The sequence below is a fragment of the Caretta caretta genome, chromosome 26 (genome assembly GCF_965140235.1).
Source record: "Caretta caretta isolate rCarCar2 chromosome 26, rCarCar1.hap1, whole genome shotgun sequence".
Lineage (NCBI taxonomy): Eukaryota > Metazoa > Chordata > Testudines > Cheloniidae > Caretta > Caretta caretta.
The window spans coordinates 1,469,398-1,492,597 of NC_134231.1; the positions used below are offsets into that span (position 1 = coordinate 1,469,398).

The 23,200-nt window shown below is 43.4% G+C and overlaps 1 protein-coding gene across 3 annotated transcripts in view; it reads right to left on the reverse strand.

Annotated features, from left to right (window-relative positions):
* Positions 1-23,200, reverse strand: part of LOC125626410 (disintegrin and metalloproteinase domain-containing protein 9) — a 53,133-nt gene that overhangs the window by 24,477 nt on the left and 5,456 nt on the right. For 2 of the 3 annotated variants that reach the window (XM_048829336.2, XM_048829335.2), the window contains exons 2-6: positions 10,935-11,032; positions 9,816-9,880; positions 7,126-7,204; positions 3,833-3,909; positions 2,724-2,913 (exon numbers count right to left, since the gene is read on the reverse strand). In XM_048829336.2, the coding sequence (XP_048685293.1) occupies positions 2,724-2,913; positions 3,833-3,909; positions 7,126-7,204; positions 9,816-9,880; positions 10,935-11,032 (509 nt within the window). Of the gene's footprint in view, positions 1-2,723; positions 2,914-3,832; positions 3,910-4,894; positions 4,968-7,125; positions 7,205-9,815; positions 9,881-10,934; positions 11,033-23,200 lie in introns of those variants that run through there. The other variant, XM_048829337.2, reaches the window with a different exon arrangement.

The following is a 23,200-nucleotide window of genomic DNA, read 5'->3' on the forward strand; positions in this document are numbered from 1 at the left end:
AAACAAAGTGAGCTCATCCTAATCCATGCTCATATTTCGCACTCAGTAAAACAAGTGCTTTACAAATGTAATCATAGAATCATAGAAGATTAGGGTTGGAAGAGACCTCAGAAGGTCAACTAGTCCCACCTGCTGCTCAAAGCAGGACCAACCCCTACTAAACAATCCCAGCCAGGGCTTTGTCAAGCCAGGGCTTAAAAACCTCAAAGGATGGAGATTCCACCACCTTCCTAAGTAACCCATTCCAGTGCTTCACCACCCTTCTAGTGAAATAGTTTTTCCTAATATCCAACCTAGACCTCCCCCACTGCAACTTGAGACCATTGCTCCTTGTTCCGTCATCTGCTACCACTGAGAACAGCCGAGCTCCATCCTCTTTGGAACCCCCCCTTCAGGTAGTTGAAGGCTGTTATCAAATCCCCCCTCATGCTTCTTTTCTGCAGACTAAATAATCCCAGTTCCCTCAGCCTCTCCTCGCAAGTCATGTGCCCCAGCCCCCTAATCATTTTCGTTGCCCTCTGCTGGACTCTCTCCAATTTGTCCACATCCTTTCTGTACTGGAGGGCCCAAAACTGGGTGCAATACTCCAGATGTGGCCTCAAATCTCTTCCCTTGATCTGCTGGCAATGCTCCTATTAAGTTTAGCCTTCTTAGCAACAAGGGCACACTGTTGACTCATATCCAGCTTCTCATCCACTGTAATCCCCATGTCCTTTTCTGCAGAACTGCCGCTTAGCCAGTCGGTCCCCAGCCTGTAGCAGAGCATGGAATTCTTCCGTCCTAAGTGCAAAACTCTGCACTTGTCCTTGTTGAACCTCATCAGATTTCTTTTGGCCCAATCCAATTTGTCTAGGTCACTCTGGACCCTATCCCTACCCTCCAGCGTATCTACCTCTCCCCGAAGCTTAGCGTCATCCGCGAACTTGCGGAGGGTGTAATCCATCCCATCATCTAGATCATTAATGAAAATGTTGGCCCCAGGACCAACCCCAGGGCATTCCACTTGATACCAGCTGCCAACTAACATCAAGCCATTGATTGCTACCCATTGAGCCTGCTGATCTAGCCAGCTTTCTATCCACCTTATAGTCCATTCATCCAATCCATACTTTTTTAACTTGCTGGCAAGAATACTGTGGGAGACTGTATCAAAAGCTTCGCTAAAGTCAAGATAGATCATGTCCACCGCTTTCCCAATATCCACAGAGCCAGTTATCTCATCATAGAAGGCAATCAGGTTGGTCAGCCATAACTTGCCCTGGGTGAATCCATGCTGACTGTTCCTGATCACCTTCTTCTCCTCCAAGTGCTTCAAAATGGATTCCTTGAGGACCTGCCCCATGATTTTTCCAGGGACTGAGGCTGTAGTTCCCCAGATTCTCCTCCTTCCCTTTTTTTAAAGATGGGCACTATATTTGCCTTTTTCCAATCGTCCGGGACCTCCCCCGATTGCCACGAGTTTTCAAAGATAATGGCCAATGGCTCCGCAATCACATCAGCCTACTCCCTCAGCATCCTCGGATGCATGCATCCAGCCCGATGGACTTGTGCATGTCCATCTTTTCTAAATAGTCCTTAACCTGTTCTTTCACCGCTGAGGGCTGCTCACCCCTCCCCATACTGTGCTGCCCAGTACAGCAGTCTGGGATCTGAACTTGGCAGATGTGGTCACTAAGTTGCCTCTCCCATTCAGTAAGAGTCCCACACTTTCCCTGACCTTCTTCTTGTTGCTAACATACCTGTAGAAATCCTTGTTACCCTTCACATCCCTTGTTAGCTGCAACTCCAATTGTGCTTTGGCCTTCCTGATTACACCCCTGCATGCTCAAGCAATATTTTTATACTCCTCCCTAGTCATCTGTCCAAGTTTCCACTTCTTGTAAGCTTCCTTTCCGTGTTTAAGCTCACCAAAGATTTCTTTGTTAAGCCAAGCCGGTCACCTACCATGTTTGCTATTCTTTCTGCACATCCAAAACACACCCAAAAGACAAAGCCAACTAAAAAAACCTCATGCAAAGTAATAATTGCTCTGCACATGTTTTTGACTAAAGACTGGCCACATAACCAGTAAGTCCTGCTAAATTTTTAAAGTAAGGGGTTTTTTTATTTCCATTCATGTTTTTTTAGAAAGGCAACACATATTTCTCTGCAGATTAAGCAGGGAAAATGGCAGTAGCTGTGATAAATACTAACTGTTAGTAGCTGCTAACAAATGCTGTAAAGAGAACAAACATACATGTTTTTCACATGCCTCACACATATCGCTCCCATCTTTTTAGTCAAATTTAAACTAAGTGAAACAAGAAACCCCGAACAAACTTTGTTACACCATTCTCATAACCATCAAAGTAACAGTCCCAGTTTCAGCAAGGCCAATGCCATTCTAGCTTCTGACACAGAACTCTGTTGATGAGCCTCAATCCGGACAGCCGCATTCCTGCCCTCATCATCCCCTGTCATGCAGCTCTGTCAACAAACCTCAATCTCTCCTACAGCAACCTTGCTACTTCTTTTGTACGAATACAACCTGGAGGAAACTGTAACCGTTTTGCTCAGATATGAAAGAGCTATGGAGTTCTTACAGCAGGTAGAAAAATGCCTGTCAGAATCCTCAACTGTAGTCAGCTCTGAGAGAAACCTGATACACCATTTCTGTCTTATTAGTTGAACAGTCATAAAAGCAATTCCAAATTGCAGTGTAGAGAGGACACTAGAATACTCACTCGCAGCAACTGAGTCATGCTGGGAGGGTGCTCATCCTCTGTGTGTTCTCTTTCAGGGTCTGTGTTGTTAACTCCACACATCATGGGCTCCTTCTTCACATTCTCCATTCGATATATAATGTGTTTGAGGCCAGAGGAGGACTCCATCGGCTCAATTCCATACGTGACATTTTCCACTTGCAGCAGTCCCCTAACAATCGGATGAATACACATTACTGCCAAGCAACTACTAGACTAAATCCAGAGGCTGCCGTTATTCAGACGTTTGGGAAGGATGGAGGAGGAAACAACAAACATATTACAGAAAGAAATATAGAATAAAAGCTTGGCCCCACTCCTATAGACGCTTGTGTGCTGTGCTTAACTTTAAGCATGCAAGCAGCCTCATGACTTCAGTGGAACAACCTACGTGTGTCATATTAAGCATATTCATAAGAGTTTGCAGTATCGGGGCCTTAATCACAGACTCTGAAAACAGAAATGTTTCAGTTCAGTTAATGTTGCCAAAGCAGTAAAGAGCAGTGATGTGAATGTCAATAATAGACAAATCAAGAAAATCCTAAGGGTGCTGAAATTACCTCAAGTCAAAGATTTTTTCAAATTAAAGTTGATCATAAAACACTTTAAGTGTCAAGTCTCAGTAAAATTGCTAATCAAGATTTTATTTAAAAACTCCCTAACACTAAATAATTGCATACAATACAAAAATGATCATTTAAATTAACTTTCTATACAAGGTTGTAAAAATACTAAGAACAGATGCAACAATTCTGTTGGATTTACTGATGGCTGAACAGTGAAGTCAGTTGTTTTGGAGGGGTGGGGAGAAATTCTGGATTGGAATTTTTGAGGACAAACGGTTATAGTCCCACCAATCAAATAATTTTGTCTTAATCAAAGTATTTGTTCGTTTTGTATCAACAAAAGACTGCAAAAACATGATGGTATTAATTAAACACAATACTCTCATGCAGCCCAGCACCAACAGATGAAATACAGTTTGGCTCAAAACTAATTAAGTCAAAGGGAGAATAATATTCTGTTTCAGAGAACTGAATTATAACAATGCATAGTTGTGATAACTACATACACAAGAAGAGTTCTGTTACCTGAGTCCAAAGCAAGTGCTGACAGTTACGATGGAATCTGGTATCCCCTCCACATATCCCTGATAATGGCAGTGATCCTAAGGGAAAAAATAAAGAAATGAATTATGTATTATTTCTATACATACACAATGCAACTGACTACAACTGCTGCTGCTATTGTTCACCTTGCTGCACTAATGGTAGGAAGAGATCTCCTTCCCTAGCCTGAAGAAATGCGTGCATGGGATGGTACCATACATGTGTTTATCCTCCACATAGGTAAACATGGGGAGTTATTAATCTAAATACCAGGCGCTCTAGGACTCTTGTATTATTATTAAACACAATGAAAGCCAGCCTCCTTGTACCATAACTGCAGGTCCATTTCACAGCCCAACAGGACCAGCAATTCAGCACTACTGAATTATCTAAGGGCACATGTACACTTAAAACACTACAGCAGTGTAGCGACACCACGGTAGCACCTCAGTGTAGACACCACGTACAATTCTCCTGTCAGTGTAGGCAGGGCTTAAATTCATCTGGAGCCATGTGGAGCAGAGCTCCGGTAAAGATTTTCAACCCCCCTGGAGTTTTCATGGCATGGGGAGGGCTCTGGGAAATACTCTATGAGAATTTAAGCCCTGGGTGTAGGTAATCTACCTCCGCAAGAGGCAGCAGCAGCTAGGTTGATGGAAGAATTCTTCCATCGACCTAGCGCAATCTCCACAGGGACTTTGGTCAGCTTAAATACGCCACTCAGCAGTGTGGATTTTTCACACCCCTGAGCAACATAGTTATGGCAATCTAATTTTCTAGTGCAGACCAGGCTAAATCCCACCCTATTCGCTCGCTTACCTGAACAATAGCAAATATATTCTTAGGCCTGGTGGCCTCCACTAGAAAATTACATCAGCATAACTACATCACTATGGGGTGCGAAAAATCCATCCTCTAAGCGGAGTGGTTAAGCCAACCTAAGTCCCTGTGTAGACAGCGCTAGGTTGACGGAAGAATTCTTCTGTCAAACTAGATACCACACCTCAAAGAAGTGGATTAACTACACTGATGGGAGAATCCTACCTGTCAGTGTAAGTAGTGTCTACACCAGTGGTTTTCCATCTATGTCCTCTAGACTCCTTGGGGTCTGCAGATGAGGTCTAACATCTCCACAGGGGCCCGCGTCTCCATCTGAAATTTTTTAGGAGTGTGCAAACGAAAAAAGATTGAAAACCACCTGAAACACTACAGAGGCACAATCACAGTGGCACAGCTGGGCTGCTGTGGAGTTTTAAGATTTTACAGGTCTGTCTACACTGAAGTCTACTCTCCTAATGTATGTTCTAGTATTACTCAACCAGGCTCAGATAAACCGTCTGTGAACAGTCTCTGGACTTGAAGCTGAGTTGTCCAACTTCAACGTTGTTTGTTCTTCCCTTCCCACCCCACCCCCCATAAATATTTTAAGCTCAACCCAGTGAGCAGGGCTTAAATTCTCCCCGAGTATTTCCTGGAGCCCCAGGGCACCGAGACTCCTGCAGGTTTGAAAATATTTACTGGAGCTCCGCTCTGGTCAGCTCCAGCTGAATTTAAGTCCTGCCAGTGAGCCATTCAGCCTTCCAGAAATGAATTTTGCATGATACACCCTTTGGCTTGTTTATAGCCTCTCTCTGGCTAGAGCGAGGTAAACATCTGCTATTACTGCCAATGGACAGACACTCTGTGCTGCCTAAACACAGCCCTGACGAGGCACTGTCAGGAAAACAGAACAATGCCAGATGAAAGCCATTATCCACTCAAGCTTGACTTCCAAAGAGATCCCAGGACAAGACACAAAACGATCCATTCTAATGCAGCAATTCCATCCCCTAGGAGCGAAACATGTGGTTTCACAGCCCACTAAATACACAAGATTTACATCACACCCCCATCACAAAAACCCATACAGAAGCATGTCCAACATGCTCTGTACTCTACCTGGCCCGGTTTTGTAAATTATCCTCGGGGGCAAGTACAAGGCAAATGCATTTCATTCTGTGCCACACAGAATGTTCACTGCATTGCAGCTGTAGCTCTAAGGTTCTCTAGCAGACATATTTTTGGAGATCACTGTAGTTGTCAGGCAGCTGAAATCATTTCTTCTTTGGCCTGGTGCCTTACAAAGTTCTTAAAGCATGTAATAATCCCCCAGGGCAACAGGGCTTGTCATAGCCGCTGGCTGAACTACAGCCTCACTATAAGCACAAACTGTGTTCCTCCTCAGATTCAAGTACCTGCCTTTCCATAGAAAGGAAAAGGGGGAAAAAAACCCCTAAACACTCAGTTGCTCCATTTCCAAGCAAGAGATACTGTGCATCACACCAGACACACAAACAACAGAGCAGACTTATTTTAAACAAGGGGAGGGTGGAGAAAGTAAAATGTGCATATATTTGTTATGACATGAGGCACCATTTGTGTTTGTTCCATGAAACCAGTTAATCATTCTTTGAAAATGTAATGTCTAATGGCCACGTGGTGAAGCAAGGGGGGTGGAAGCTGTCGCAGCAGCAGCTTGCCCGTATGGGGAGAAGAGTTGTGCTCACTTTTTCTAGTTAAGCAGTTCTGATTATAATCCAGGGACCACTAGTGCTATAGGATCCCAAACATTTAATGATCCAAGCAGTTGGGGGAGGAGTATGGCTAAGAGGGAGACGGTCCATGGAAGTCATTATATTCTATATCTGGTTTTATACTGCGTCAAAATGCCATAAAGAGTTGTATCTGAGAGTCACTAAAGTGAACCCCCAACAGGGTGTTTTGCCCCCCTTGATTGCTCTGACACCTGACAGGCAGGACTAACGCCCTGCAAGGGGAGGTGGCATTCAGCGAACAATAGAAATATTACGTTGCTCTTGTATTTACAGTTTTGAAACACCAGTATAACCAGAATATAATCAGAAAAGACGCTCAGTGGCTAATCAAAACAACTATTTCCTTTTTTAATTAAAAAAATTAAGATTTAAAAAAAAAAAACCACACACAAACAGGAAAAATTCAGTTTTTTAAATAAAACATGAGCGCACACCCACCCACCCGCCTACCCTCCCGCCCGTCACAGAAAAGTGTGATTTTTCTACTGTTACGTGCAAGTGGCCAAATTCAAGGCATCTTCCCAGATGAGGAGTGAAATGCGTTGTGCATTTTACAGATTAGAACCTACTCCTTTAGAAGACGCTCCAGTCAGTTTCGTAATACATTACTCTTTAGCAATGCAGCTGTATGAAGTTCTAATCGCCCTGCTTCAACAAGGACACAAAAGAAAGAAAACCCACCTGCATGTCCGGATTTTCAGACTGCAACTTCCCTTCCTCGCTGTAGGTATACACTGTGAAATCTTTGGGTAAAAATTCTCTGAAAAAAGGGGGGGAGGGGAGAAATACAAAAATGTTGATGCAACAAGAAAACAAAGATCCTCATCAATAGTGGCAGTATTGAAAAATCTGTATTGAAATAAGGAAACTGATATTAAAAAAAACCAAACCCACGAACCATTGAGGAATTATGGAGTTACTAGGATCTATTCCTCTATGTAACTATACTATGGCAAAACTCAAGGTACTGAAATAGGATATTTAATGCAAGAATCTACCACCTCCTCAGGGATGAAACACAAAAAGACAAGAGGAAACATCAAAACAGAGCTAAATGCTCACTAGCTGGAAGGCAGGGAATAGAAAAGTGCAGCAGTCAGAGGCCAACTGGCTGCAGCTGGCTTCTCTATCTCCAGTTTTGGAGGAAAGCATATTGGGAAATATTTTTTTTAAAGGGTGACCCAGTACTGAATTCAGAGATGGCCAAGCAGCCAGAAAGCAGAGAAGTCAAATTCCCATGCTTCTGAGGACCAGGGATCTGATGAATGACAGCCCGAGACCCCACAGCCTAGTGAATTTGACCACATTGTCTCTTTTGTTTATTATTACAACATGTTGATTATGAGGAAGATCAACTTTAAAAAAAAAGGTTTCAGAGGAACAGCCGTGTTAGTCTGTATTCGCAAAAAGAAAAGGAGTACTTGTAGCACCTTAGAGACTAACCAATTTATTTGAGCATGAGCTTTCGTGAGCTACAGCTCACTTCATCAGATGTATACCGTGGAAACTGCAGCAGACTTTATATATACACAGAGAATATGAAACAATACCTCCTCCCACCCCACTGTCCTGCTGGTAATAGCTTATCTAAAGTGATCAACAGGTGGGCCATTTCCAGCACAAATCCAGGTTTTCTCACCCTCCACCCCCCCACACAAATTCACTCTCCTGCTGGTGCTAGCCCATCCAAAGTGACAACTCTTTACATAATCAAGTCGGGCTATTTCCTGCATAGATCAAGGTTTTCTCACATCCCCCCCACCCCCATACACACACAAACTCACTCTCCTACTGGTAATAGCTCATCTAAACTGACCACTCTCCAAGTTTAAATCCAAGTTAAACCAGAACATCGGGGGGGGAGGAGGGTAGGAAAAAACAAGAGGAAACAGGCTACCTTGCATAATGACTTAGCCACTCCCAGTCTCTATTTAAGCCTAAATTAATAGTATCCAATTTGCAAATGAATTCCAATTCAGCAGTTTCTCGCTGGAGTCTGGATTTGAAGTTTTTTTGTTTTAAGATAGCGACCTTCATGTCTGTGATTGCGTGACCAGAGAGATTGAAGTGTTCTCCGACTGGTTTATGAATGTTATAATTCTTGACATCTGATTTGTGTCCATTTATTCTTTTACGTAGAGACTGTCCAGTTTGACCAATGTACATGGCAGAGGGGCATTGCTGGCACATGATGGCATATATCACATTGGTGGATGTGCAGGTGAACGAGCCTCTGATAGTCTGGCTGATGTTATTAGGCCCTGTGATGGTGTCCCCTGAATAGATATGTGGGCACAATTGGCAACGGGCTTTGTTGCAAGGATAAGTTCCTGGGTTAGTGGTTCTGTTGTGTGGTATGTGGTTGTTGGTGAGTATTTGCTTCAGGTTGCGGGGCTGTCTGTAGGCAAGGACTGGCCTGTCTCCCAAGATTTGTGAGAGTGTTGGGTCATCCTTTAGGATAGGTTGTAGATCCTTAATAATGCGTTAGAGGGGTTTTAGTTGGGGGCTGAAGGTGACGGCTAGTGGCGTTCTGTTATTTTCTTTGTTAGGCCTGTCCTGTAGTAGGTAACTTCTGGGAACTCTTCTGGCTCTATCAATCTGTTTCTTTACTTCCGCAGGTGGGTATTGTAGTTGTAAGAAAGCTTGACAGAGATCTTGTAGGTGTTTGCCTCTGTCTGAGGGGTTGGAGCAAATGCGGTTGTAGCTCACGAAAGCTCATGCTCAAATAAATTGGTTAGTCTCTAAGGTGCTACAAGTCCTCCTTTTCTTTTTAAAAAAAAACACTTTTGACTGATTTTAACCTATTGTTATTACTAGTAACCCTTAAAAATCACTGTACAAGGACTAGAGAAAAAAATATCTCTATGTTCAGTGTGTGTTTACTCTGAACATTATAGCATTGTGTGTATAGCCAGATTCCTCATTTGTGTGGACCTTTAGCACAGCAACTAGGGAGAGAATTTAAAAATAAAACTGCAGAAGTCACAAGCCAGCAGCTAAAAAAGGTAGGTGTTTTGTTTGTTTCTTTGAAGTGAGATCATGTCCTTTTAATCCCTGCCCAGATCCCTTTTGGGCAAGTCACTTCCTGTACTTGAGACTGATCATCAAAGCAGCTCAGAAAAATGTTTAGTTGGTACCCTACTGTGGGGAGATGGGAGGGAGGGAGAGTTAGTCCACTTTCAACTGTTTTCCTTTACAGGTTTAACAGAGCCAGTGTGCAAACACACCACCTCCAGGACTGAAAACAGCATGTTACCTGGAAACAGCATCCAGAACTGGAAACAGCATGTACAAATCTAATGCAGTTGATAGGAAGTGAATAATCCCAGGGCAGAGTTACCAGAAGTCAGAGGGAAAGACGAGTCACTTACTTGTTTTTTTCTAGGTGAATTATATGTTTCCTTCCCTCTACGTGAATGACATATGACACCTTGTCCTGAACACAAAAAAGAGAACACTTACACATTGTACTAACAAAAACACTCTCTCAGCCATCATCCAAACCCTGGGGTAAACATCACCCACATGCCCAGTTACTCTATATGTGCCACTAATGTCACCGCCATCAGCCCTGCCATTAAGACCTTATATTCAACTGCTATAACTCAGCCGTGAGGGTTTACTTAAGGTCATCACTATGCACGTTCATTCTTAGTTCAGATACATTTAGTTCCCAAACACCCGTGAGGCAAATTACTGCCTGCCTTGGCCATTTCTACACCCACAAAACCCAAGGGACTAAGCTAATAAAGAAATTCCCATTCTTTTTCATTTTGCTGATTTCAGACTGCAGGCATAAACAAAATACCGGTGATCCTATTATGTCACATGACACTCCAGACACAAATCCCAGTGTGGTTCTAACTCACTCATTTCAAAATTAGCTTTCTGCGTTTAATTATTCCACCAATAGCATGATCCTAAGTCTCCTAGAAAGAAGCTTAGTGCTTTTCATATAATCTCCTCAGCTGGGAAAGGACAATGTGGTTTTTATTACTGCATCCTTCAGCATGTATGTTCTGGTCATTCATGGCCTATTCTCTCCACTGCCTGGTACTATCCCAGTAGGTTTGGATTTGTTTATTTAAAGGGACAGTTCAAATTCACTTGTGACTACATTAATTATCACAACATGAGCAAGCACTGGCTTACCACCGCAGTCAGCTGCAAGTCATCTGTGATACAGCATCATGCTGTGGTCACAGAAATCCTGTTAATCCCGACAAAGTGACAGTCAGTTTAAGCCTCGAGTGCCTTAAAGTGCACAGACTCTGTCCTACTCTGGGCAAGTTACATGGCTTGATGGGTCTACAACGCACTAACCACCATCATCTGAAAGCCAGCACAATGTCTTCCATATGTTGTGGGAGGCTGAATACTTGCAATCATTTGCAGTTACATTGTTCAGGGGATGGACTAACTGAATTTAGAGCCAACTTTAGACGAACCTGATTCAGAAGCAGAGAATGATTTTAAACACTTCCAAGTACCTGTACTGAGGAGGAATTGGAGGCCGCTCGCTGCTCTCTTGTTAACCTCTGTGGATGTATAATTTCATAGGAAGACAAATGAGAGGTCTGCTGGAAACCTAAAAAAGAAAAAGCAAATGCCACCACATTCATGTCACTAAGGAAATAAAACAGACAGACCATGCTCGTGGAACAAAACAACTTCTCTTTGAAAGAATGGTCCACGGGTTAAGGTGCAAGTTTGGGATTTGAGAGACCCAGATTCAATTCCCTACTCTGCCACAGACTCCCAGAGTGACCTAATACAAGTCACTTAGCCTCTCTGTGCCTCAGTTATCTATTGGTAGAATTAGGACAATAGCACTGCCCTACCTCTCCTGCGTGTTATGAGGATAGACACATTGTTAGGTGTTCAGATACTACAGTAATGGGAACCATATAAGTACTGTAATAAATGAAGTGGGGGATAGCTCCCTTTTATGAACACCCAGCCAGCCAGTTAGCTGTAAAATCCCTCTTGATGTCTGTTCTCTGCTTGCTTTACCTGTAAAAGGTTAACAAACCCACAGGTAAAAGAAAAGGAGTGGGCACCTGACCAAAAGAGCCAATGGGAAGGCTAGAATTTTTTAAAATGGGGAAAGAAACTTGTCATGTTAAAAAAACAGGAGTACTTGTGGCACCTTAGAGACTAACAAATTTATCTGAGCATAAGCTTTCGTGGGCTACAGCTCACTTCATCGGATGCATGCAGTGGAAAATACAGTGGGGAGATTTTATATACATAGAGAACATGAAACAATGGGCGTTACCATGCACTCTGTAACAAGAGTGATCAAGTAAGGTGAGCTATTACCAGCAGGAGAGCGGATGGGGGGGCGGGGGGAGGAGGAGAACCTTTTGTAGTGATAATCAAGGTGCGCCATTTCCAGCAGTTGACAAGAACGTCTGAGGAAGAGCGGGGGGTAGGGGGGAGGGACACATGGGGAAATAGGTTTCAGAGTAGCAGCCATGTTAGTCTGTATCCGCAAAAAGAAAAAGGAGTACTTGTGGCACCTTAGCAAATACCAAATTTATTTTAGCATAAGCTTTCATGAGCTACAGCTCACTTCATCGGACGCTCAAAAAAATGTGTTAGTCTCTAAGGTGCCAAAAGTACTCCTTTTCTTTTTTCATGGGGAAATAGTTTTACTTTGTGTAATGACCCATCCACTCCCAGTCTCTGTTCAAGCCTAAGTTAATTGTATCCAGTTGGCAAATTAATTCCAATTGAGCAGTCTCTCCTTGGAGTCTGGTTTTGAAGTTTTTTTGTTGAAGAATTGCCGCTTTTAGGTCTGTAATCAAGTGACCAGAGAGATTGAAGTGTTCTCCAACTGGTTTTTGAATGTTATCATTCTTGACATCTGATTTGTGTCCATTTAGTCTTTTACATAGAGACTGTCTGATTTGGCCAATGTACATGGCAGAGTGGCACTGCTGGCACATGATGGCATAGATCACATTGGTAGATGTGCAGGTGAACGAGCCTCTGATAGCGTGGCTGATGTGATTAGGCCCTATGATGGTGTCTCCTGAATAGATATGTGGACACAGTTGGCAACGGGCTTTGTTGCAAGGATAGGTTCCTGGGTTAGTGGTTCTGTTGTGTGGCGTGTGGTTGCTGGTGAGTATTTGCTTCACGTTGGGGAGCTGTCTGTAAGCAAGGACTGCCCTGTCTCCCAAGATCTGTGAGACTGATGGGTCGTCCTTCAGGATAGGTTGTAGATCCTTGATGATATATTGGAAAGGTTTTAGTTGGGGGCTGAAGGTGATGGCTAGTTGCGTTCTGTTATTTTCTTTGTTGGGCCTGTCCTGTAGTAGGTAACTTCTGGGTACTCTTCTGGCTCTGTCAATCTGTTTCTTCACTTCAGCAGGTGGGTACTGTAGTTGTAAGAATGCTTGATAGAGATCTTGTAGGTGTTTATCTCTGTCTGAGGGGTTGGAGCAAATGTGGTTGTATCATAGAGCTTGGCTGTAGACAATGGATTGTGTGGTGTGGTCTGGATGAAAGCTGGAGGCATGTAGGTAGGCATAGCGGTCAGTAGGTTTCCGGTATAGGGTGGTGTTTATGTGACCATTGCTTATTAGCACCGTAGTGTCCAGGAAAGTGGATCTCTTGTGTGGACTGGTCCAGGCTGAGGTTGATGGTGGGATGGAAATTGTTGAAATCATGGTGGAATTCCTCAAGGGCTTCTTTTCCATGGGGCCAGATGATGATGATGTCATCAATATAGTGCAAGTGGAGTAGGGGCGTTAGGGGACGAGAGCTGAGGAAGCGTTGTTCTAAGTCAGCCATAAAAATGTTGGCATACTGTGGGGCCATGCGGGTACCCATAGCAGTGCCGCTGATTTGAAGGTATTCATTGTCTCCAAATGTGAAATAGTTATGGGTGAGGACAAAGTCACAAAGTTCAGCCACCAGGTTAGCCGTGACATTATCGGGGATACTGTTCCTGACGGCTTGTAGTCCATCTTTGTGTGGAATGTTGGTGTCGAGGGCTTCTACATCCATAGTGGCCAGGATGGTGTTTTCAGGAAGATCACCGATGGATTGTAGTTTCCTCAGGAAGTCAGTGGTGTCTCAAAGATAGCTGGGAGTGCTGGTAGTGAAGGACCTCAGGAGGGAGTCTACATAGCCAGACAATCCTGCTGTCAGGGTGCCAACTGCTGGAAATGGCCCACCTTGATTATCATTACAAAAGGTCCGTCCGTCCGTCCGTCCCCCCGCTCTCCTGCTGGTAATAGCTCACCTTACCTGATCACTCTCATTACCGTGTATATGGTGACACCCATTGTTTCATGTTCTCTGTGTATATAAATCTCCCCACTGTATTTTCCACTGAATGCATCCGATGAAGTGAGCTGTAGCTCACGAAAGCTTATGCTCAAATAAATTGGTTAGTCTCTAAGGTGCCACAAGTCCTCCTTTTCTTTTTGCGGATACAGACTAACACGGCTGCTACTCTGAAACTTGTCATGTTAAGTATCCTCACACCTTTTTGTCAACTGTCTAAATGGGCCATCTTGATTATCACTACAAAAGTTTTTTTCTCCTGTTGATAATAGCTCATCTTAATTAATTAGCCTCTTACAGTTGGTATGGCTAATTCCACCTTTTCATGTTCTCTGTATGTATATTTATATCTTCTTACTATATATTCCATTCTATGCATCCGATGAAGTGGGCTGTAGCCCACGAAAGCTTATGCTCAAATAAATTTGTTAAGTCTCTGAGGTCTCCAAGGTGCCACAAGTCCTCCTTTTCTTTTTAAGGTGCCACAAGTACTCCTGTTCTTTTTGTCCTTTCTCTGTTGTTCTCTGGAGAAGCAGGGACAGTGCAGCAACGCCATAAGCAGTAATGCTGTGTAAAGTTCGAACCAGGTATGAAAAATTATCTTCCATACCTAGAAGGAATCATTTGGATAGGACACGTTTAGATAAACGCGATCAGGTTTATTCTGGCTTGTGGATCTCCTCTGTGCTAATCCCAGATGCTTTTGTTTGCTTGTAACCTTTAAGCTGAACCCCCAAGAAAGCTATTTTGGGTTCTTAATTTTGGGGATTGCTCTTTTAAAATCTAGCAACAGTCTAAGTTCCAGATGTATTTTTTTTTTCTTTTTGTTTTAATAAAATTTATCTTTTTAAAGAAGGATTTGGATTTTTGTGTCCTAAGAGGTTTGTGCATATGCTGTTTGATTAGCTGGTGGCCACAGCTAATTTCCTTTGTTTTCTTTCACAGCTCTTCCCCTGAAGGAGCATGAAAGGGCTTGAGGGTTCCCCACAGGGAGGAATTCCCAAGTGTTCCTTCCCGGATCCAAGGAGGGGTTTTTTTGCATTTGGATGGTGGCAGCATTTACCAAGCCCAGGTCAGAGAGAAGCTGTAACCTTGGGAGTTTAATACAAGCCTGGAGTGGCAAGTATTAATTTTTAGAATCCTTGCTGGCCCCCACTTTCTGCACTTGGAGTGACAGAGTGGGTATTCAGCCTTGACAAGTACCTATGATAAATCTGGAACCAGATTGACTCTTCTAACTGGCTTTCTATCTAAGACCCTTTATTTTTAAATTGATACAAACAAAGGTATCAACAACTGACAGCATACTTAATATCAGGTATGGTATCTTCTTCATACAGATATAGGATACTATCCAACCTTATGCATCAAAGAGGGACAAACTAGGAAGCTTATACTCAGCATTTAATGACCTGTCTAGAGGAAGAAAATAAATTCTGCCAACCAGCCTATTGTTCATGAAAGTATTGTACTACCAAGGCAGCAACATATCTTTAAAGAGATCAACCCCCTTCTGAAGAGGGTGCTTCTGACAAGTGCAGGGGAGCACAGGTCAGAACACCACCCAGCCAGATAAAAACTTTCAGGCCACAAAATGACTTCCAAATACGCAACTGCCACAAAATACAGTGATCACCTGAGAAGTGGACAGTAATAAACTAAGTTATCCAGACTGTTTCAAATAAGAAGCTCATTCAAGACTTGACAATCCGCAATAGTCTCTTAAAATACAAACAACACCTTACACCTTTCATCATGTTTCAAAGCACTATACAGAGGCATCAGTATCATTAGCCCCATTATGACATGTGGGGAAAATGAGGCACAAAGAGGGGTAGGAACTTGCCCAAGGTCACCCAGCAGACCAGTGGCAGAGCTGGGAATGGAACCTCCACAACTCCTGAATCCACGTCCAATGGTCTTTCCACTAGGCCACACTGCCTCCCTAGATTATACTAGAGAGGCTCCTAAAACCTACTTTTCTCCCTCCCCATGGTGTAGCAGCAGCAAACCCAGGCAACAAGTCCTACAAAATTCAGCAATGCCAGTCAAAGCTTTTACATGTTAAAGGCTGTTAAAGCACAGTAAGTCACGAAAAAGCATTTTAAGGACTTACTGAATGCATGCAATATATAATGAAGACGTAGTCTCTTTCATGAGAGAGTCTAGCATAGAATATTGTTGTTACATAAAGGATTTATACCAAAAAAAAAAAAAGGAGTACTTGTGGCACCTTAGAGACTAATTTATTTGCGCATAAGCTTTCGTGAGCTACAGCTCACTTCAGCATCCGATGAAGTGAGCTGTAGCTCACGAAAGCTTATGCTCAAATAAATTTGTAAGTCTCTAAGGTCCCACAAGTCCTCCTTTTCTTTTTGCGGATACAGACTAACATGGCTGCTACTCTCAAACCAGGATTTATACAGGCCCGCCAGCAACATGATGCAGATGCTTCCTGATAAGGACTGCTGGACAACTGAGCTGTTTAAGGAGAATCAGTTACACACCAGTTGTGGGATAAAATGCTTCTAATGCATTTACACTATAAAATAAGGTAGCACATGTGGGTTTATGATCAGCCAAAAAAAAACAGGGTCTGTGCTTAAGCCAATAGCCACTCCCCTTGGAAAAAGAAAAGGAGTACTTGTGGCACCTTAGAGACTAACCAATTTATTTGCACATAAGCTTTCGTGAGCTACAGCTGACTTCAGCATCCGATGGAGTGAGCTATAGCTCACGAAAGCTTATGCTCAAATAAATTGGTTAGTCTCTAAGGTGCCACAAGTACTCCTTTTCGTTTTGCGAATACAGACTAACACGGCTGTTACTCTGAAACCTCCCCTTGGAAAGATGGTTATGGGAGCTACAAAGGGTTTTAAGTACAACAGATTTTACTGGCACATAACGGTGGAATCAATGAGCTCACCAGAAGGGCACAAGCTTTAAAACCTAAAATAAAGAGGGAGGGAAATACTTCTATTTCCTGTAATAATTTCCAAAACTACATTGCAGTTCTTGTAGTTTATCATCACTGAGGATCTTCCACAAGCTACAGTCCAACTGGAGCTCACACTAGCTGTTTGCCACAATGGGAGGAAAAGGAATAGAGCAGCTATTTACCAATACACAGCACTTATTTTAAAGCAGCAGCTCAGCTTTGAAGAACAACTCCACTTTCTACTACAGATGTATTTACTGCTTTGTACGTCACACTTTGGGTCATCACCATGACTTAAGCACTCTCCCACTGGAGGCCTGCTCCATCACTTGAGAGTAGGCTGGAATTTTCAAAAGGCATCTAACAGAGTTTGAAATTCAACGGGACTTGGGTCACCAACTCTTTAGGCTCCTTTAAAAATACCATCCCTCATCGTCGTCAGTGCAAGCAAACTGCACTGAAATTTAAACATCTGGGGGCGCTCTTTGCTTGGCCACTTGCTGCAGGGATTTTGAGGAAGCTGGGTAAGACAGTCTCTCCAACAGGGATTTGCATTAAAATAAGCCAAAACATGTCAAGTTATTAAAGCACCATGCCAGTTTAACAGTGCCTCTCCATGCTAATACTGCACACACATCCCAAAAAAACCTTTTATTCCAAGCACTGCTGTCCTGTGGTCCAGCTGATGGAGCTCAGCAGGTACGGTCCTTTAAGAGGACAGCAAATTTTTAACTCTGGAGTACCTTTCCAGTTCAAGTATTTGGCTCTGAACAAATAACAGTCAGTTTGGGGGGTCAGGGTCCATGTGTGTTATACACAGACTAGTAACATTTTGCATTGACAACACTGCCTTGTGTCACCATGGCTACTCTCTAGATCTAAGTTGGGGGTCCCCTGAGACTGCTCTTGATTCAGCACAAGTGTCCCTGTAGAATTATGAGGCCCTTCACACTTGAGCTACGTCTTCACTGACAAACAAGCTGTGGTTTTATCATGGCAGCAGCAATCCTGCTGTCAAAGCATACTGGAGACAAGGCTCTGTAGTTTTACCATGAAGTAAACTAGGTGAAATCCATCACAGACAAAGGATATAGGGTTCAGCCTCCCTAGGTACTTTACAGTAAAAGCTACAGGTGCCTTGTCTCCACTTGGTTATCTCATTATAAAATCCTAAGGCATGTCAGTTCTCATTAAAACGAAGAAGGCTTTTTGTCAGTGAAGAAAAAGTTTGTGAGAGTTTTTCTTACTAGTAGATTCCTGCACCAGTCCTGCTGTTCTCTGACTGCTCAGAGCACTCCGCACTGTACAGACAGAGAAGGACACGGATCTCTCCTTCAGGGAGCTCTGTCTATATTAACTTATGCACCACAGTTCAGACATTTCCGACACAAGACAGGGGGGAAATCAACTTACCCATGGTGCAGCTTTGTGCTTCTCTCTAGTGTATCGTTGTTGAAAGGGTTGACAAAAAGGAGGGCACCCTTACTATGAGATACTTAGCTCTGCCTTGCAAACATAGAAAGGAACTGTACCATATGTTTAATAATGGATACTTCACTGAGAAGAAAGACACGAACATAAACCACCCCCAGTTTTAAACCAGAGAGTTTATCCAAGTCTGTTTTGCCCACACAAAATGATACTCTGCATGTCTTTGGCCTTTTTAAAGTGCTCTCGGATAGATGGGTTCTTGCCTCTCTGTACAATGGCAACTAGTTAAGTGCTAAATTAAACTTTGGCTTCCATGGCCCAGCCCATCTTGTACTCCTCTCAGTGTGTTGACGGAGTTTGGCTTCAGGCAGAGAATAGCTGAATACATCTCTCAGTGGACTGTCTGCAGTTGGCTCGGCCCCTCATGAGAGAAGAGATCTGAATATGAGGGACTAATCTCAGAACCAGGACTCCAGTCCCCACAATGCAACACCTCAAACTGCCACTAGACTGACAGGCCAATCCAAATCACATTTGTGATACTGCCATTAATAATAAAATCTAGCTCATATATAGCACCTCTCATCAGCAGATCTCAAAGCCCTTTCAAAAGAGGTCAGTATCATTATCCCCATTCTACAGATGGGGAAACTGAGGCACAGAGAATTGAAGTGACTTGCTCAAGGTCACCCAGCAGGTCAGTGGCAGAGCGAGGAACAGAACCAGGTCTCTCAAGTCTCAATTCAGAGGTTTTAAACATTACCAGAATCCCATCTTATTCTACAATACTGTATCCTGGAAGCTAACTCTCCACTGTACTGTGATCTTGTGAACAAAGTGCTGGTTAAATTTGCCATCAGTAAGACCCTACATAACTCCAGCCCTGGCTATGTATTTGTCTACAGCACCATTCACCCTCTCTGCTGTCAGCAATGCCAATCTAGATACCCCCATTCATCTACTTTTCCCCACAGACTCGTCCATGCATTCTTTTACTGCTCTCCCTAAGCCAGAGACACCCTCCCAGCTCCAATCCATTGAGCCACCCTTTCACATCTCTCCTTAAGACTCAGTTTTTCTCCAGTGCTCATGAGAGGGGACCCAATAAATCAGCAGTATATTTATTGGTTTATAAAGTCTTCAAATGTGCACACATCTAAACTGAGCCACCACATGATCCTGATACAGTAGCCCTTATGGAAATACTGCTACACTTCCTCATCCCCTCCTCTTTTCCTATATTTATAGGCTTGCTCATGTCTAGATGTATTGGCTTTAAGCTCTCTGGTTTTGTTTCCGCAAGGCATCTCGCACATCTTTGGGCACAGTTACAAAACTAAAACTTACAGTGATCTACAGAGGTACTGAAAAACAAGTCCACACAAAAGAAGACCTGCTTTGCCTATCTTAGGTGGCAAACAGCATCTGGAAGACTCTTCATAGCCCTGAAAAGCTAATCATTTTACTCACCAATAACTGGGCTTATGCCCAGAATTAGTTTTAAGGACCAGACAGGTTCTGTATTGTCACTGCTGCAGTGACAAATAAAGACTGGAGCCCCAGGCACTTTTCCACCAACAATATCTAACGAAAAGCAACTAGAGTATTTTCAGTTCCGGTCTCCCACACCCTGCTATCCACTCAGAGAGTATCAAATCACGCTAGCGAAGTGTAGCCACTCACAGAGCTACACCACTTCTTGGGGAAAAGGAAGGTGTAATGCATGTACTGCAGTAAAACACTCTTTAGTTACTCTGATTTATTGATTGGAGGATATGCCAGAAGACTACAACCCCAGCTCACAATAGCCCTTGTTCATAAAGTCTAGAGAAGGTAAAGAACATCCGACAGTCACATCCTCAGGCAGAAGATAACAGAGGGAAGGGCCACTTCCTTCCCTGGGATAAGCCACCACAATCTACGCTCTCACAAGTGACAACTCCCCACTTGCCATTTCTAGCACTTCCATTTGCAATTGCAGAGGGATTCTTCTTCACATCCTGTCCCAGATTTTTGTAAATAATTACTGTCCACTATTAAACAGCTTCCATATCCCACACGAAGAGGTGGCTGCATTTGAGTGGTGGGTGAAGGGAACCCCATATACTTTGTGGAACATTTTCGGACTCCTTCAGGATAAAACATTAAGATTCCATTAAACATGGCAGATTTCACAAAGCTGAATGCTATGCTGAAGGCACACAGAACTGAAAGATGAGGGATTGAAACAACGAGCAGAGCTAGAGTAACTGAAGGACGTAGGTGGACATCCAACTCTCGTGGGAAGCTGCATCTCAATGGATCTGGAAGACGAGGAGGCAGCGATAAGAAAAGGATGATATAATTTTCTACTACATATCCCAACAGGCACTTCTCTCCCCTCACCTTCTGTTCTCCTTCCTCCCCACGTGACTCCCCAATTTGGAAACGTACCTTACATACACTGCACTAACCTTCTCTCCCCTTTCTACTTTGAAAGGCGTGTATTTTCTGTACAGTCTGTCATAAGAAGTTACGTTCTCTCATTTCTGTCTAGCAGAATGCTTACTATCAAAATGTAAAATTAAAAAAGCAAAAAACTGTTTCCAAACAATTGTCCAAAAATAAATAAATTGAAAATCTCTTAGAAAAGACATATTATAGGTGTTATGATGATACTCACTCTCTAATATAGCCCACGAAAGCTTATGCTCAAATAAATTTGTTAGTCTCTAAGGTGCCACAAGTACTCCTGGTCTTTTTTCTCTAATATGGTAACACCCTGTTAAATAGAAAGATATGATTACTGTATTCCTGTATGTCTCTTTAAACAAAAGAACAGTTGTAACTATTGTTTTGTTTCTGATATTTACACAGCAAAGATATGTAAACTCGTTAAAAACTTTCTAAATTTAAAAAAAGTTAAAAAGATAAAATATTGATGTTTAATTAAATCAAAGGATCCTACTTTTTGGAGGACAGCTTGACATGAACTTTACATAAATTTGCATTAGACTGCTTCTACGCTCCTCCTTCAATATGCATTTCCTCCCACCACCCCCCACCCCAAACCCAGTTTACTCAGTATTCCCCATTTGGTTTTAAAGGCTCAATCCAATAAAAGACAAAAAAATACACATATCCACCACTATGTACAAGATAACCAGAGTTTATATGGCAGGAATCTCCTCAGGAAACAAAAACCAACTCTGGACTTGCTGAAAAAGTGAAGCACTTAATCCCGAGGCAACCCCTGAACAAAAGAGTTGATTCTAGCACATACAGCCATCGCATTTACTCAAATACTTATAAAGAGTCTGACTAGCTACTATCTGAATTCCCCATACAACATTTCATCCACATTTAACAGTCCTAGACTGTGCACTAGATTCCAGGGATTTAAAATTCAGTCAGGAAAATAAATTAAGAAAGCAGAGTAAAATTAAAGAAATGAAAACAAAAAGCAATTCCCTCTTACAAGAAAGATCAGCTATTAAGCCATGCTTCCTTATCTTAGCTGGATAAACTAGATAAACACAGACCTTGGAAGGGATGGAGGTAATCCTGCAGGGTGTGGACCACTGTCAATCCCATCCAACACATACTGCTCCCTCTTGATCAGAGCAGGTTCAGACACACTCAGCCCTGGTCTTCACTTGGGAAATGTGGTGAGTCCTTAACTCAAGTTAGCTAGTTCACAGGTCTGGGCAAACCCTAGGCTCCCCCACAAACTTTACTTTGACCTGCAAATTCATATAAAAACTACAGACTGCCTGGTCTCCCCAAGGATTTTATCCCATGCTAGCTAAGAACACACGACTTTCCCCTAGTGAAAACAAAGCCTGAGTGTTTCTCAGGAAGTGCTTAGTGCCTTGGAGGACTGAGCCCTAATCTTGACACTTTCCAGCAGACAGATCACTTCCCAGTCACTACCCCTCATAAGAACTGTGTGTGTTGAAGCTCTGTGAACAAGTGCAAGTGACCCACTATATCTGCCCAGTTGTTTTGAATTAGAGAGGTAACTGTAATAGGAAATAAAGGTTGTAGCTCAGAAATTAGTGACCCTCAACTGTTTCATATATAAGAGGACTGTGAAAGGGTAGAACTACTTTTATACTCTCTCCAATGTAAGTGATTTTACGGATAATTTTCTTATTTTTTTATAAAGCATCATAATTTGATTGTCTGCAGCACATTTTGCAGTCATCTGCAGCACTGCCTCTGTATTCTTCTAGTGATGTTGCTTCCTGCCATTGGATCAGGCTGTTCTCTCTAGACCAGGGGAGGGCAAACTATGGCCCGCAGTTCCAATCTTGCTCCCAGGATTGCCAGCCCTTCCTGCCCTGGCCCCGCGCCGCTCCCGGAAGTGGCCAGCATGTCTGGCAGTGGCTCCTGGGGGTGGGGCGGGGCAGGCAGCTCTGCCGCACGCTGCCATCGCCTGTGGGTACCATCCCCGAAGCTCCCATTGGCGGCGGTTCCCCATTCCTGGCCAATGGGAGCTGTGGGGGGCAGTGCCCGAGGGCTGTGCATGGAGCCCTCTATCCCCCACTCCCGCAACCCAACCCCCTTCCCTGAGACCCCTAGCCCCCCTGCACCCCAATCCCCTCCCACACTCTGCACCCCCTTCTGCACCCCAACCCCCTGCCCTGAGCCCCCTGCTGCACCCCAACCCCCTGCCCTGAGCCCCTTCCTGCACACCACACCCTCTCCGACAGCCTGCACTCCCTCCCGCACCCCAACCCCATGCCCCAGACCTACATTCATGGCCCTTCATACAATTTCCCCACCCAGATGTGGCCCTCGGACCAAAACGTTTCCCCACCCCGGTCTAGTCATTTGTACCACACTCCTCCTCATATCTAACCACCTGTTTTGGTCATTCTTTCTTAAGTGTAATTTCAGTTGTGACCACATTCACAAGCAGCTGCACCCATTGCAATTATTTTGTCTCATTAATATTATCCTAATGACTTTTTCAATTAACCCGGCTCCAATTGCCAAGTGGAAGGTGTGGGAGGGGAAGGTGAGTCACAAGAGGAACTTTGCAAGTGGTCCACCGTGTGTGAAAGTTTGAGAACCATTAAAATATAGCACACAATCACAGAAGCC